Source organism: Strix aluco, chromosome 15 (genome assembly GCF_031877795.1).
Source record: "Strix aluco isolate bStrAlu1 chromosome 15, bStrAlu1.hap1, whole genome shotgun sequence".
Taxonomy (NCBI): Eukaryota; Metazoa; Chordata; class Aves; order Strigiformes; family Strigidae; genus Strix; species Strix aluco.
Window position 1 is genome coordinate 3215911 of NC_133945.1, and position 17269 is coordinate 3233179.

Below are 17269 nucleotides of genomic sequence, written 5' to 3' on the forward strand. Positions count from 1 at the left end.
TAAGGACTCCACTGATTCCACTCCTACAAAGCTCGTAACTGCTCTTTTGTTCCTTTATATATACTTACTATTCTACAAGACAAATGTAATCCTGGGAAGTTTATAACAGTCTTTCTTGTTTTAAACACAAATATATTACTATCCAGACAACTGTTTATCATATATGAAGATCTAAAAATTCTAATATCCTGTCACCTCTACAGAGATCTTATATGCTGTTTAATTCTTCCAGGAATAAAGGAGTTGGCTACATCATCCCTTTGCATCAACTTTCTTACTACTATGCATGGTAATATTTATCATTGGGTTACCACAATCCACCCTAGAGCTTACTGGATCTCAGTGAGAAGGAACTACTTATTACCACAAAACAAATCCAAATACTTGTTTGGGCCATTCTAAACCTTTTATGAATAAATCTAGAGCAATGATGTGAAAGACATCTTCAAGCTTCAGCTCATCACCATTAGACTTTGTTATTATTTCCTCCTGACTTCATTCAGAAAATGGATAAAAACATGGAAATGGGAACACTCTAGTTTAAACAGCACATGATGGCAATGTATTTCACATCTGCTTTTACCGATGTGGTCACAACATACAAATGCACGTTCTAACCACCCTCACTTCATGGGAAAAAGCCCCAAAACACACCTTAAAACCTGTGCTCAGCAACTATGTGGCTTATTTATATTTGAGAAGTAAACATTCAGAAATCCTTCTTTTTCAGCAATCTTACACGGGTCTGCTTCCTCTCCCCCAATGAACCTCCCTGCTTTTGAACTCTCACAATAAACTGCCTCCACCCCACTATTCCTTCAAGTTCCTCCTCTGATTTCAAACAAGTTACTTTAATAATTACTTCCAAGCATTCATACTTCAAATGGTGTGCATTAGTTGAGGTGTAGACTACAACTTGAAAATACAATAAAGAGATGACCAACACCTGAGAATAAGATAAAAATAATCCTTGAAAAAAGCAGATTCAGATATTTATGCAGGAAATTTGATAAACCTCTCAGCAATTCAAAATGGATTGGCTGTTTGAAGTGAAACAGTTTTCAAACTATTTTACTATGCTACTTTCTACGACCTTTTTGACCTAAACTCAAAAGTACAACTCAGTACACAAAAGGCAAGAGACTCTAAAGATGCGATTAAAGATTACATCAGCATAATCTGAAAATTAGCAATACACTTATACATTCTGCTAGGCAGAATTTGAGAGTTGCTATGAGCAGTCTTCCCTGAACCACAGTAAGGTAAAGTTGAAAAGTCAGCAGCTGCTGAGTGGGCAAACTCTTCCTACAGCTTACAGTAAAGTTTATCAATAATTTGTCTGCTACAATGAAGCATCCTAAAAGCACAAATGCCAAAAAATAAAAAGGGATCTGCAACAGTCAGAAGAAAAATACTATTTTCACACTCTTTTAAAGACATGATTAGGGCAAGTTAATGCCTGCTGACTAACTACAGTTTGAAAAGAAATTAAGTTTACTGAATACACTCCTTAAGAATAGCCTTTGAAAGAGTTTTCACTTTAGAAAACACGGATTCTAAGAGCAGGACCACTTTAATAAAATTTTCAAGACTACATTATTGCATTGTTGAAAGACTATGATAAAAGCAAGTTTCTGGTTTCACTGAACCAAGTCTAAGTTTGGTCTAACCACTCCTGCTGGCCAATGTGAAAATTACCTTTGCAGCTATCACCTTGACTGTGACATGCAAAATGGAAAAGCTTCCAGTTTTCATAGCTGATCCAAAGCACATGCATTTGAGCTTTTTATCATTTTTATACTTACAGGAGGAGGAGAAAGTTGATGGGACAGCAAGTGGAAGGATTTAAGTCCTATCTTTATTAGTAATCTTCGCCCTCCAATTAGTTCCCTACTGGAAGCTAGCTCTGTGAGACGCTTCACTCGGAATGCAAAGCCCTATAAATTCTGATCACAAGACATTCCATTAGGGAGAATTCAGACAAGCCTGGAAAACCTCTCAGTATGCATCCCTGCATGTAAAGAACTCAAATTAGCAAGGATCCCACTCGGTAGCTCTGTTCTCCAAGATCTGACAGTTATAATCTCAACCGTATCAGAGAAATCAACTTCAATGGATTCACATCAAAATTAGCCAGGCAGAGCTGTGGCTGGTCTTACAATTCAAAAAGTGAAAGCATAACCATAATTCTGCCATCAGCTGTCACCCCTAATGATTTAAGAAGTTTCCCCAAACCTGACAACACAGTCAAGTACAGAGTCAAGTGCAGTGATTACAAGCACTATCTATGACCAACTACTGAAATAATATTTTCCATTCTGCATATAATTTTATTAGGGGTATTTTGGAATCTGAATTGCAAAATAAACGAAGTTTGCTTTTCAATTGTGTCAATACACCTAGTTAAAAATTGTTCTGCTGCTCTAAAATTGCAAATGAATGTTTACACATAAATATACAAACACCAATATACATGTGCACGTGTGCATACATGTATTTTGTTCACACATGTATACACTTTCAAAGCAGTGGAATCATTTCAAAGGCTTGTCAACTTTGAACAACATGTATTCCAACGAAACACCTCCTCGCATTTAATACTGTTTGCAGCCCTTGAAATAATTATCTGTAGCTAAACACTCCTGGGCATTCCATCTGGGTTTTTTTATTTGGTTTAATGCAACTGGGAGAAAAATTATGTAGGCCTTTCTGTTCTATCCTCCAACATCACACAGAGGAGTTTCTCACTTAAAACAAAAAGTTTAAGAGATTAAAGAGAACTTACTATTAAAAAATACTTTAGTCAATTATATAAACTAACTGTCAAGCAACTGAGCTCAATAATTTCTTCATGATATGGCAATAACTAAAATATCAAAATTTGCACTGCTTTATTACTGCAACAAAAAACTATCGTAATTCATAACAATTACCTGATGTCCAGCATGTGCATACCACTGTAATGGACCAAAGAGTGAGGTTCTCTCCAAGACGTGCTTATGCTACATGGAATTTTATTTCGTTTTAGCAGACAAGTAAACTTTGTTATTTCAAATGTTGAAGAAATCTCTCAGTGTTGTCCTTCTCAGAAGTTAACAGAAAATAACGTTTGAGTACTTTTGCACAAGGTATCCAAAATTAGTCTCGAGTACAGCTCAACTACAGTGCCAGGTGTCATCCAGTAACTGCTGAGCACACACAATAGCACCAAGATATTCAAATATCCCTGCTGCCTTCTAGCTACCCAAGTAAGAAACAGCTTCAAAAAAAAAAATCAAATTCTTACCTACAATGTTAAAGTGAAAAAGCATGTGTATGCATGTATGTACATACAGACATCAGATGTATACAAAGCAATCTCAAAAACTCAAATTACATGGAAATGCCCAAACTGTTCTGAAACAGTAATGCAGGACTCATGAAATCTCAGAAACATATATGTTAATATGTGTACTTCACAGCTGTTTCCAAAATAGTTCTTTGGGCAAAAAGGTCATTAGAAATAATTGGGGGAAATCACCAATATCTTGTGGGTTTTTTTCCCTTATTTAACTAGCACCCAGTGAATTTTGTTATTATCCAAGAACTGAATTCTGAGTGTGGCCACCTGATTACACAGCTAGCTGGAGTCTAATTTCCTAACCAAAATACAGGAATTGCCTAAAACTCACGAGAGATGAAAGGCAGGAAGGAATTAAAGGTTTGCTTCAATAATGGAGAATTTTTTTCCTCCTCCACATACACATCCAAACCTCCCATTTCTGCAAGTGCAAAGAGGATAGTGGGCAGCAGAGAAGCTGAAGCCTTGGGACACAAAGAAGATTTCAGCTACTGTGAGAAACAAGCCCCAAAACACCTTCCCCAAAACCAAACAAAAGATGGCATCTACAGGAGAAGAATGACAACCCCCAAACCCACAGGTGACTCCCCCCACCCCGCCTGCATGTTTTAAGGATGCCAAAATACAGTACCTTTGCCTTTTGCAGCAGTACTGCTGCCAACTGAAGAGGATGCCTGGGAATCCTTCTTCAGCCTCTTGCTCTGAGGTCTGACGCTGGACCTGAGAAAATGATGCTGGTCCTGGCTGTGGGAGGGCTGGAGGGAGGCAGGGGCCTGCGATAAACTGGGGTTCGGTGGGGGGCTGCTGTTAGTGTTGTTGTTAATAATCTTCTCTTCTTTCTTTGTGCTGCTGCTGCCTGGAGCTGCCTCTCCTCCTCCTCCTGCCCCTTCTTCTTCCAGGGACTCCTCATCTCCTCCTGCTCTCTTGCCCAGCTTTTTCACCCCTTCCTCCCCGCTGCTCTCTCCCAGTTTCACTGTCATCCTGTTGGGGAGGAGAGAGAGAAAAGAGGGGGGTACAAAGTCAGGCCAGGGAGCCCCCCAGAGAGGGAGAGAAATCCCTGGGCTGAGAGGGGAGAAGTTTAGCTGCAGAAATTCCTCTCAACATGGCCGCCGTTGTTTGTTACTAAATCCCCTTTCGTTTGCTGTCCCGACCCAACAACCTGTGCCGAAGGCGGGAGGGGGAAAGCCCCGCCGGAACCCCCCCCAAACGGGCCCAAAAGGCAGCCGGGCTCCCCCGGCAGCCCTCCGGCACCCTCCCGAAGGGGTTCGGGGCGCCTTTGGCGGAGAAATCGCCCAGCCAAACTCGGGCGTGTGGAAGCGCTCGACAGCCGCTGAGAGGAAAGGCAGCGGCCGAGCCCGGCGGAGCGGAGCGGGGCAGCGCGGCCGGGCCGGGGCGGCTGCTCGCCCCCCATCCTACCCATTCCGCGGCTCCTCGGGCCCAGGGGGGCTCTTCTTTCTCCTCACCATGGAGCCGAGGTGATCCGACCTGCCGCGGGGGGGGGATTCATATTCCTAGATGCGGCGGCGGCGGCTTCTCCTCCTCTCTGTGTGTGTGTGTGTCTCTGGGGCTGGGACTGGCCGAGGCTACCAAGATTTCCAGCTCCCCCTCCGCCCCCACCCCCGCCGAAGCCCCGGCACCTCTCCGCTGCTCCCCGCAGGGCAGCCCCGAGCCCGGCCGCCTCCTCGGCCAGGAGCATCGCGCCCGGGCCGGGCGCCTGTCACCGCCGGCCGCCGCAGCGCGACCCGCGCCAGGCGACGGCCTGGCTCCCACCGCCACCCGCTGCTGCCTGCCCCGCTCCGCACCTTCCAGCCGAGGGGTTTTAAATTAACGCCACCCCCTTGATTATTTTTTTTTTTTTAATTTGAAGGGCAACAAACCCTGCAGGCGTCTGCAGCGGCTTGTCCCCCCTCGCCTCGGTGGGGACCATGTAACTCATGGCGATGCTGCGACCTCTTGGCCAAGCAAAAAGTTTTAAAACATCATTTGCTAGAGGACCACTCCTGGACTCTCTGAGAGGGATCACTAAACAACTTTAATTCCAAATCTGACGTTTGGACCGGCCACTGGAGTGACCCCTCACTCTGCCTAACTTCATAAACCCTCTCCATTCTGTAGTTTAAGTACTTGGAACAAAATGCCAGATACACACAATAAAGCTTAAGGCATTAAATCCTACTATCTGCTAAAACCCAACACTTGGGGTTGGTTTTTTTTTCTTAAAGAGTGTAAAACTATTACTGACACTATATCTAAAAGAAGTCAACTTCCAAGAAAGAAACCACTTCCAGCAAAACAGAAAGAAGTAGCAGTTGCAATGCAGCTGCCTTATCACCAGAGCAGGAGCCACAGTCCAACTTTAATTAAGGGAAAAGATAAAAAGCCAACAAGAGAATGAAATTCTGAATATCACAAATAAAGAAGGGAATGACTACTGATTAGGCTGACACCAGAATAACGTGGTTTAAAATAAACAAGATGCATCAGCATTATATGGCGTACAAATGTGTGTGATTACAGTTTATGGATTGTATTCCTACTATTAAAATGATGTTTTTCCCTGGAATGATTTTCAGCTAAACCACTGAATCTACCAACTCAGAATTATGTTGGGCAACGTTCCATTCTTTGCAAACGCTCAATAAACTGATTTGAACTGTGGATCTAAACTCGTATTAAAACTCGGTTAACTATTCACCTGACAGATCCCTAATTACAAACACAAACTTGTTCACACAACAAAAATTACAGTGTTTTCTGTTATTTTGAGGACAGAAACCTTCCAGCTCTGACAGTCTGTGCTCAAAAGCTTCACTTAAGCAAGGCTTAAATCTCCTTGATTTCAAGTTTAGTTTTATTGCTGCATATTGAACGATGCATCCACTGGCATCCCCCAACAGTTAGCAAGGGGATACAGGAGAAACACATCTCGGGGACAAGACCAGGGCAGCCAATCCCTGCACCTGCCCCACTTCGCAAGAGCTGGCTCCTTCCAGCGTCCTGCCTAAACCACCCAGCAGCGCCCTGCACCCAGTTTACCCATTTCAGCTGCCTTCTCCTTTCGTTTTCACGTTACCCCTGTTTTTCCTTTTTCATCCAAAGGGAAACTCTTCTCAACCTCGCTGCTTTGGCCCTCTAGACCTCCGCACTGAGGCGCCCTCCCTTCCCTCCGCCCCCCACACAAGCCCGGCTCCCCTCAGATGCTTCTTCCCCGCAGAGCCCAGCGCCGCCGCGCCCCGTTGATCGACGGCCCGGCCAGGAGAGCGGGGCCGGGCCGTCCCGCCGGGGACACGGACGCCCCGCGGGGGCCCAAGGAGCCGTTCCTCCCCCCACCCCAGCAGCGCCCCCCCCCCCCCCCCCCCCCCCCCCCCCGCGGGAGGGTCCAGCCTCCGCCCCAAGTCTCACCTGCCGCATCAATACCGCCGCGCAGCCTCCGCGCTCCAGCTCCCCCGCCGGCGGCTGCCTCGGGTCTTCCGGCACCCGCAGCCCCAGGCACCCCCAGGCTGCGCCCCAGACCCGCCAGCTCGGGAGGAGGCCGGCGCGCCCTACGACCACCGCGGACCCCAGCGGCCCTCCCAGCTTTGCTGGCGGCGGCGGCAGCCCCGCTCCCGGCCGGGGAGGCGACCGCTCTTCCCCGGGCTCCTCCGAAACCGCGGCCGCGGTCCCGGCACGGCCGGCTCCCCGCTGGGCCTCAGCGCCCCCGGCCGGAGCCGCGGCTCCCCGGCACCCCAGGCTCGGCCGCGCTCCGCCGGCCCCGGAGCGGGTGGCGATGGGCTCTTGGCGGCGGCGGTTCCGCTTCCTCGTCACCCTGCGCCGGGCCGACGGGGCGGGGCAGGACGCGGCGCGCGGGCCCAGCTGAGCGCGCCGGCGCTCCCGCCCCGGGACCCCAAACAAGGCGCCCCATTGGCTGGCGGCGAGTGGGAGCGAGGCGGGAGGCGGGGCCGGGGCCCCCGCTCAAGCCAAACAAAGCGCGGCGCGGGGCGGGTGACGACAGCGGAACGCAGAGGAAGAGGCCGCAGCCGGTGTCCGTCAGAGGGGAGACGAATCCTGAAAGCTGGCTGCTGATTGGCTGAAAGAAAAACCAATTGGGGGCCCTATAGCCGGGGCCCCGGCCGCGGCCCGGGGCTCCATTGGTCAGGGCGGTGCTCATTTGCATGCGGCCTTGTATTTAGGGCCTGGCGCCGGCGGCCTTCTCGCCCAGAGGGGTCGTGCTGGGGGTGGGGTGAGGGGGCTGGGTGCTCCTCGGGGCGCGGCGCGCGGCGCGCGTGGCTGCTGCTTTGCTTTGTTCGCTCCGCCCCGCCCCGCCGGGCTCCCCCGCGGCTCCTGTGCTCGGGTCTTACCCAGGCGGGAAAAGCAGCGGGGGGCTCCCCCGAGGCCGCGCCCGCTCGCCCGCAGGGTTCCGCTGGCCCAGGCGAGCTGTGGCTCGCGGAGCGGGGGCTCGCTGCCCGCTGAAGCCGCATCGTTGCTCCCGCTCCTTGACGCCCGGCGGGTGTGCGGGGGAGCTCTGGGACCGCTGTCCCGCGGGGCTCCTTGTGCATTCCCGGGCCGGACCTCGGCACCGGCAGGGATGTCTGCCGGGAGGGGCTGCGCGGGGCTGCGGCTTCGGTACCGAGCAGCGCTTCGCAGTGGGGGCGGCTAGAGAACGCGCTTCCTGCTAATTCCGTGGTGGTTTTCGCAGCTATTAAGGAGAAAAACAATGCCAGGGAGCGTGGCTGAGTGCCAGGGGCCCGCCTGCCGTGAGGGGAGGGAGGGTGGGGGGAGGCCAGGCCGCCCGAGGGGCTGGTTGTGTTCCGAGGCGCTCGGAGCTCAGCGGGGTCCTCAGGCCGCGAACATGCCCCTGCAGAATGAGGGGCCTTAATAAATTCTTTATGGTTCGTAAAGGTTACAAATAGCATATATGCAATTACAAACGTGAAGCCTTCTGGGAAGGTCTAATGTCTTCACAACTTGGGGTTTTCTTGCAGAGTTTGCACTTGTGTATGTACCCTTAAATGGGATTTTTTTTTTTTAATTTAAACAAACTGTCTTTGGGATTAAGAAGCTTTACTCAGTGATGTACTGAGTTAAAGGGGTTGAATTTAATTTACTAATCTAATGTTTTGGCCTGTTTTCCAGTGACTGCTCTGATACTTGACTTCATGTTAACTGATAAGATTTTCAAAAATCTTACAACTAGTATTGTGGGAGATTTTTATTTTAATAAATTCTTTGTTGAAAGAACATTAGATCATCTTCTTTTTGAAGCTTTGTGGCTCTCATAGCAGGAAAGGATGCTGTAGTCCTCCTGAGGAAAAACGCTGTAAACTGTATCTTAGAAATCAATGTCTTAACAATTTAAATTTCATGATGGCATCTAAATTCTGGCAGACCCATAGAGAGCGTTGCAAGTGATCATCTTATGGTGAACTAAACTTGAACGTGCCTTGGTCTCTGCGTCGTTTCCTATAAATACGCTGCAAAGCATATCTGTGAGGAACCAACTGTATTGCTATAAATGGACTCTGTAAACAAAGAACTACATTGCTTAATGGTCTTGTTGTCACTGTAGAGCTTTGTATGTAAATCTACACTTTGGTTTTTTTGGTAGAGTATTTTGCAGTTTTGTTATAATGTAGCGCAAGATCACATGGCTTATTTTTGCCACTTGATTTGCCCACAAGCAGATGTAACAATACTGACGGGAAATGATGCATTCTGCATCTACAGTGCCATATATTTCCATGGCGCTTTACCAAGAGACATGAAAGTATCTTCAGCACCCCAAGGAGCTCAGATTTGAAGGTTTCCATTTTCTCTGTATGCAAATAGCCACATTGCCTCGAGTGGACTGTTAAGGTGTGAAATTGCTCCTGTGTGTAAATGTTTGAGGAAGACTGAATAACAAGGAGTTGGACAAGAGCTGAGAGGCAGGGGAGTAGGTTTAGGTTGAGATGTCAAAAGAACTTTTTGGAAGTTTTTTTAGTAGTAGGGAGGGTCCATGATCATGCTTTGGCAGACCTGCACAGATGCAAATAATTTTTCAGTGTTTGTTGCCATGGTTTTCTAGACTAGGCAAGAACATTAACTTGGATTTTTTGTACATCCTGTGTATTTTAAGGTATGAATAACAAATTGCATGTTTAATAGAAATGGAGCAAGCAGTGCAGGACTGTCCAGCAGAAAGGCAAAGTTAATACTTGTGGTTTATGTTGAGGTGGTTTTAATTTTGCATCTAGTGTGCATGATTGTTACACTAATTATAACATAAAAACACTTTTCCAAAGATCTCAGATGTAAAAGCCACCAATATAGTGGATGTTGTCCTGTATTTTCCTTTGATGTTACTTAGAAACATTTCATTCGTAACTCATTTGTTCTTACAAGGCTCCGAAGTTGTTTAATCTGGCAAATGATAATGGATGATCTTTGTGTTACTAAAGAAGTTCTTTCCCATTCAGGTAAGAAGATTTAAACCAAAGGTCAGACTTCTAGTGTTAATCCTTTATGGCTTACTAAAGAGGAAGCACCTAATCATGCAACTTTTATTTTTTTTCTCAGCATCTGAGGTCAAGCCCTGAGAGGAAGGGATGAAATGCAACTGTTGCGACTACACTGCTGAAGCCTGTTCTTTGACTGTTGGGGGACTTTAGGGACTCAGAGCTGTTAGGCATCTTTTATGAGCGTAGTACCCAGGAGGGAAGATCCTGGGATGCCCTGTTCATTTGTCTGTTTAGGATATAAATCCTTTACAGCAGCAGGGCTTCTCTGTGGAATATTGGAGGAGAGGGAACTTTAATTTCCAGCTGAACCTGCACAAGTAGGGATATGTAGTTTAGTTATTGGGCAAAATTTTGTGTAACATTGAACTGGGCAATTATGAAAGCTGTAAAAATGGTCACTTGAGCAGAGACAGTCAGTGGGGGGTTTTTTAGATTATTTTTATTCCAGTCCAGAAAGGGATGATAGACTAGACGATTGCTTGAGGCTTCTGCTGGCCACGTATTTCTGACTTGATTGTACTATGTAGTTGCAATAGTTCCCTCAGCCTGGTTGGCTGAGAAAACAGGGCATCTGCACACATGGTCTGCTCCAATACTCAATGTCAAGTCTTATGATCTCAGAAAGACTATGGGCACAAACTGAAAATAGTCAGCTGGGCAGAACCAAGAAATGAATTACTGACTCTGCTTTGGGAGTGGCACCTGAGTGAGCTAACAGTGTTATTACGTGTCCGAGAACCCACCAAGAAGAGCTGCCATAAATGACAGTTAGAGCTGATGCCTTGTAAAGGGGAAGAGAATTGAAGCATGAGATAAAAAGCTACAGGAAACAGGACTTTGTAAATTCAACTGCTCTGAAAACAATTTGTTCTAGAAGAGGTTGCTGAGCTTGTAGCAAGAAGGTCTAAAGCCGGTGGTTTGCCTCCCTACCTAAAGCCTGTCTTTAAGCTCTGGAAGAGACACAGCATGTTTTAATGCAGTCTGCCTCCCAACTAGTACTTTTTCCTACTTGCTAACAAAACTGACCTTTTTTTTTTTTTTTTGTCAGAATGGTCCCACTAACTGCTGAATACTTGGAAAAGGGAAACAGTGTGAAATGCTGCATAAATCATCCATGTTACACGTGGCCAGAGTCAACATAGCTAGCGCATGCAGAAACTCTTGGTCACAGCTGTGCTAGAGGTGTGTCTTTTCACCTCTTTGGGTGGTAGTGTTGTGACTTCAGAGGAATTACAAATGATTGTGGAGTCGACAGCCGTATGAGGATTGAGTCTTGAAGTGTCTCTCTTGAATGCGTTGGGTAGACCTGGCTGTGGAGGCTGAACACAGGCCCAGCTCTGGTGAGGACGGGAGATGGAGCTGTGCTGTCCCTGCTGCACCCAGGGGTGCCGGAGGAGAGCAGGGCTGGGGTGTGAGGGCAGCGGCAGGAGGCATTCGCTTAGGTGGTACTAGAGAAACCTGGTCTTAAAATGTTACCAACTCACTTTTTCAGCAAAAGCGCTGAAAGGGCTACTGAGCTGTGGGCTCTATCATCACACACGGTTACAATATGCATTTATTTTCCATCAAGTTTCACTTGGATCAGGCTCTGTTTGTACGTGTTCAGGGACCTGAAGAGCTGGTGTTGGAACGGTGATTTCCAGGGCGCTGGGGAGCTGCACAGTCCATCGTCTGTGGCAGGAGAAGTTCCTCATGGGCTGATGCACAAGGTGCTGCGAGCAGCTGCCGAGAGCTGCCCGGGGTGGTGCGCGGCCCCGCGGGCGGGTGGCCAGGCGAGGAGGGGCTGGCAGGGCGGTGGGACGGAGCGCGGGGCCTGCCCGGGGAAGGGGCAGCCCTCCTCCGGTACCGTGCTCGGGGGCGGCTGGGCCGCTGCCAGCGCCGCTGCCGGGGGCCGAAGGAGGAGCCGTCCCGCTGCTCGCCCCGAGCGGAGAGCAGGGCCCGGCGGGCCGCCCAGCGCTCGCTCGGCACCTCCCGGCTCTCTCCGGCGGCCGCCTCGGCTGTTTCCGTGACTCTTCGGCTCCGGGTCGGGCGTTTCCGCGCCGGGGCTCTCCCGGTTGTCAGGGGTAACGCAAAGCATCTCGCAGCGAGTCGCGGCCTTCGGCGCCGGGCCCGCGCTCAGGGCTGCCGGCAGGTAAGGGCGGGCGGGGGGCGCGGGCCCGCTGCCGTCGGCGCGAGCGAAGGCGCCGGGAGCCCTCAGCGGCCTTGGCCGGCTTCTGCCCGGCCGCTCCGGGCCCGGCCTGCGGCAGCGCGGTGGGCGCGGGGAGCCTGAGGCGCCGGCGCGGCCGGGCCGCTGCCTGAGGCGCCGCGAGCTCGGGCGGGAGCGGGGGGAGCCGCGTGTTTACCGCGCCCGGGCCGCGGCGGCTGCGCGGGGCCGCGGTTGTTGTGTGCTGGCGAACGGCGATCGCAGCTGGGCCGGGGTGACCCGCGCGAGGCGCTGTCCCGCGGGCAGGAGACGGGCTGGGGGAGCGGCTGGGCCCGGCCCTGGGCGAGCTTCCTCAGTCCACCCCCCCCTTGTTGTGGAGTCAGGATTTAATCAGATTTTTACTAGTTACTGTTTTACGAATTAGAGGAGCTAGTATTTAGTCATGAGCCATCTTTTTGAAGTGTAACTCAATTTTGTATTCTAAATTTCATCTGGGGCCAGCTACTTTAAACATTTAAAAATTTTAAAAAATAGCATTTCTGACAGGGATTATAAGAAAAAACTGGTTTTGCATAGGTAGCTGTCAAGTCTTGTCAGGGAAACATCACGGCAGTGCCTACAGAAAACTCATTTATGAATGTGTTTGGTGATGGGTTTTCTGGCAAGCTCGTGGCTGGTGGCATTTCCACCAGAAGAGCAAACCTAACTGCAGTCAGCCTCCATTAGCTGCTAAATGTGCTGACGGCAGACATACAGAGCACTAAAGTTAGTTTTTAAGAATTGTCACCAAAGACAGAATAATTACTTTTTTTTTTTTCCCCCCCTGGGTGTAGATGATTGTCTTTTGCAATACGTGCATGTATTCTGGCTCACTGCTGTCGTTTGTAGCAATAGGAATCTTGAGGTTACCTATGTAAATCCCAGAATCATAGAATCGTAGAATGATCTAGGTTGGAAAAGATCTTGAAGATCATCTAGTCCAGCCATTAACCTAACCTAACCTGAAGAAGAAAATTTGAAGAAAATTCAAAGCAAACAAATAAAGGCTAGTTGGTTTGTAATTTATTTTAATACTCTGTCAACTTGTAAGTACTGAATTTAGAGGTTTGCCTGGAGGTAAATCATCCCATATCAAAGGATAATCTTCCCCTACTCATAAAGTTACTGATTTCTTGTGAAATCTCATGTGTACGCATGTCTGTGTTGGGTGCAGACAAACAGAATCCTTTGCCCATGGCCAGTTGTCAGTCTGCATTGGTCCCTGTATTGGTGGTGTATGACCTGTGAGCTGGTAAACCCTGAAGTAAGGCTTGATTTCCCCAAAGGACCTGATAGCCCAAGCACAGGGCCACATTAATATGGGTGTGTGTTGTCTGGACTAGACCTGGCTTATGTCTGGCCAGCTAAGAACAGGAGCAGAGAAGGACCTTAAACCTCTCTTTAACTTTTCTCTGTGGGCACACATTAGTGTCATGTCTCATGTTTGCCTGCATGAACCTCATGAAGTTCAACAAAGGCCAAGTGCAAGGTCCTGCATCTGGGTATCTGTACAGGCTGGGGATGGATTGAGAGCAGCCCTGCGGAGAAGGAATTGAGGGTAGTGGTGGATGAAAAGTTGGATGTGACCAGCAATGTGCGCTCACAGCCCAGAAACCCAACCGTGTCCTGGGCTGCACCCAGAGCAGTGTGGGCAGCAGGTCAAGGGGGGGATTCTCCCCCTCTGCTCCGCTCTCCTGAGACCCCCCTGCAGTGCTGGGTCCAGCTCTGGGGGCACCAACATCAGAAGGACACGGACCTGCTCGAGTGGGTCCAGAGGAGGCCACGAAGATGCTCAGGGGCTGGAGCACCTCCCCTGTGAGGACAGGCTGAGAGAGTTGGGGGGGTTCAGCTGGAGAAGAGAAGGCTCTGGGGAGACCGTAGAGCAACTTTCAACACTGAAAGGGGGCTTATAAGAAAGATGGAGAGAGACTTCTTACCAAGGCCTGTACTGTTAGGACAAGGGGTAATGGCTTTAAACTGTAAGAGGGTAGGTTTAGTTTAGGCATATGGAAGAAAGGTTTTATGATGAGCGTGGTGAGACACTGGAACAGTGTTGGCCAGAGAAATTGTGGATCATGGGACATTTTCAAGGTCGGGTTGGATGGGGCTTAGATCAAACTGATGTTAGTGAAAGATGTCCTTGCCCACGCAGGGGGGTAGAACTAGATCATCTTTGAAGTCCCTTCCAACCCAAACCATTCTGCGATTCTATGAATTCTTACAGTTTTTATGAAGTGCTTGTGGGTTGTTTCACAAGTGTCCATCAGGTGTATCTACTGAGATCAGATATCTGGACTTGGTCATGTTCTATTCCCAGCCTCAAAGCGGTTAACTTTTTCATAAATTCTTGTCTATTAAACCTAGAAAAAATAGAACATGTGGTGCCAGAATAATTTGTAGAGGTACTGCTACTGGGTTTTAATTTTTTTTTCTGTGAAGGTTTTTTGAAGAAACATCTGTCAAAGCTAGAGAGTGTAAATACATGAGCTTGAAGCAACAATAAACATGAATAATCAATTCCCAAGATTACAGCAAGCAAATGAGGTTGGTTTAGTGATTTTTATACCACTGAGTAATCCAGTTACACAAGCAATTTATTTATTTGTATATAGCAGTCTCCTGCACAATTTTCTATAGTTATTGAGATGGTGAAAAGTATTTTCTATTAGGGATTGTCCATAATTTACATGACAATATCACTGAATTTTGTTTTAGTAAGTGCTAGACTACCTTTTAAAATATATACAGTATTGATTGAAAAATTGTTCTTGCTGTCTATTAATGCTGAAAGGCATAGCTATCCTAATTGGAACAAGCTGACAGTCACCTGTAGCAAAGCAGACAACGTGGCTTGATGTACCCATGATGAGCTGATCAAGAGATGCAGTTTGTAAGCCTGACAAACTTTTTTCCCTCTCTGAAGTGGACTGAAATAATAATAATAAGTAATATTTATGACTACAGATGCAAGGAACACTTAACAGCAGAAAAAGATGGCTCTAGAAGAGGCATTACAGCTGTGTGGTTTTGTGTGATAAAACCATTATTTCATACCAAATGTGGTTTTTTTTTTTCATTTAGGCATCTCAAATTTTTATTTGAATCTGAAGTTAATTTCTCTATTAGTTCAAAGTTTGAGCCCATCTAAAGTTTATATTCAAATATGGACTAAATTCTTCTGTTAGAGTAAAATGAAACAGATGAAATAAGAACAAAAGTGGTAGAATGGGTGTGGTATTTTGGAACACAACTGGAGATTTAAGAAAACTATTAAAAAACTTGAAATAAAGATGAAAACTGCGTCAATTTTTCTTTGAATGCTTTGTTGGGTTTTCTTTGTGTGGCAATGAAACTAGACCCACATGCTGCTATGGGAACGTGGAGGATTTTGAAGGAGGGTGAAGATAAAGGTGAATGGATCTTGTTGAAAGATGAAATTGCTTGTTTTTAGGCTAACTACACTTGTTTCTGTTTTCATGTCTGGTAGTTCATGTTGTCCCTTGTAATACCAGAGGCAAGATACAGAACTACCAACTTATTTAAAAATGTTACCCACCTTTCTAACCTGTCAAATCAAAAGTGTTGAATCTGATTGATTTTTTCTTTTTTTTTTTTCTGGGTGGGGAGACAGCCTTCTTAAAGCAAAATATTTATTTTAAGCACTGACAGAATATTTGAAGTAAAGAGAAGTCTGTTTATGTCAATTTTACGTTCCGCATCAGTGTCCGGTTGGTGACTTGGGCAAATCTAACTGCTGCTGCGAACCCTCAATTCCCTCTCCGCAGCCTGTGCAGATACCCAGAATAATCTTAAAGGATTATTATTATCTTAATAATCTAAGATATTAAAGATTATTAGTGACATTCTCCATTTCTGACACATGACTCTGAAAAGAGCATCGCTTTCCGGTTCTTTTCCTTGGAACATCAGCACTTATGGAGCATTTTCATTCAAATGTAGGTAACAGTTCAAATGCAGATAACAGTATGAGTTAAACTCATCTTGTGTAATTTCAACAGTACATGCTCCAGAGTGGTGGCAACTGTTAAAACTCACTTTGAAAGTCCAGATATGAGACTTACAACACAAAATCACTCTGTACATTATCCTTTGGATAGGAGGTGCTGGAGTTAGCTTTCTGGTGAATTCTAAGTTATTTCAGAGTCCTGTGATAGAAGTTAGCACAAGCCACTGGTGAGAGATTCATACTAACTTAGGAGCACTGTGAATCTACAGGCTACAAGGCTCAGTATTCCTCTGTATTTTTTAAAAATACCACTGTGACCCTTTCCATGGCTGTGTAGTGCGTATTAACAAGATGATGATGTAGCTTTATTTTTTCCCCATTTTTAAGCATACTTTTTACTATATGTAGTATATATAATATAGCATATATATATATGGTGTGTGTGTGTATATATATAGTGTATATATATTATATACTTCAACATACCTGTTAGAAATGTTTGTTTTCCTTGGCCAGGTTTGCAGTCAGTGACAGCTTCTGTTGTTATGGCTGTGTACGTGGATCATCGAGCAGAAGCTCCCGATTCAGCTGCCTCCCCTTCTCACATAGCATGGCACCCACTTCATCCGCTCCTGGCAGTCGCTTCCATCAGCACAGCATCTGGGGGCTGTGTGGATATCTACCTGGAACAGGTGAATAATCAGCAACTTGGCTGTTGGGCTTGATAGAATTCTGCTGGTTTGAAACTTCACGTTTTTATCTATATATTTGCAGCCTTACTTATTCTCCTGAATCCCTCTCTCTGGATTTTAATTATTATCCATCTCCTGTGCTATCTAGGCCATGTCAGAATCATCAGCTACTAATTAAATGTATTTTATAAAAAGGTCTTCATAAATTAAATCGATCTTTCCACTGAAATTTAATTTTTGCAGCCTTAAAGTCTTGTTTGTGGTGGTTACTGACTTGCTTTTCTCATAGTATGAGAATTTCAGACCTGTAAGTAAAATGGACACATGCTGCTTTTTAAATTTTTTTTTAAAATAAAAAGTACAAAGAAGTGTAAATTAAAAAAAATAATTCCTCCACCCTGAGACTGAACTGATTTGCTAGACAAAGCTTGTTCCATTTGAGTAGGTTGTTTCCTAGTATGGTTTCTGCCTGTAGACAGATATTTCCTTTGCATACTCTAAACTTTACACAAGAGGCTTGCGTAGGACTTTGGTTTGCATAATTTTCAGGAAAAAGTGTGCTATTTAGGGAAATGGTACTACAAGATATCTAGCAGCAGACGTACTGGGAAC

At 46.6% G+C, this 17269-nt stretch overlaps 2 protein-coding genes across 7 annotated transcripts in view; one reads left to right on the top strand and one right to left on the bottom strand.

The window, feature by feature from the left end:
- Positions 1-7133, bottom strand: part of CRAMP1 (cramped chromatin regulator homolog 1) — a 49197-nt gene extending 42064 nt beyond the window's left edge. For all 3 annotated transcript variants that reach the window (XM_074841427.1, XM_074841428.1, XM_074841426.1), the window contains exons 1-2: positions 6743-7133; positions 3972-4321 (exon numbers count right to left, since the gene is read on the bottom strand). In XM_074841427.1, the coding sequence (XP_074697528.1) occupies positions 3972-4320 (349 nt within the window). In that variant the 5' untranslated portion in view covers position 4321; positions 6743-7133. The remainder of the gene's footprint in view (positions 1-3971; positions 4322-6742) is intronic.
- Positions 7134-11394: 4261 nt separating this feature from the next.
- IFT140 (intraflagellar transport 140) overlaps positions 11395-17269 on the top strand; it is a 91612-nt gene continuing 85737 nt past the window's right edge. For 2 of the 4 annotated variants that reach the window (XM_074840685.1, XM_074840686.1), the window contains exons 1-2: positions 11398-11947; positions 16482-16657. In XM_074840685.1, the coding sequence (XP_074696786.1) occupies positions 16511-16657 (147 nt within the window). In that variant the 5' untranslated portion in view covers positions 11398-11947; positions 16482-16510. Of the gene's footprint in view, positions 11948-16481; positions 16658-17269 lie in introns of all 4 variants that reach the window. The other 2 variants (XM_074840687.1, XM_074840688.1) reach the window with 2 other exon arrangements.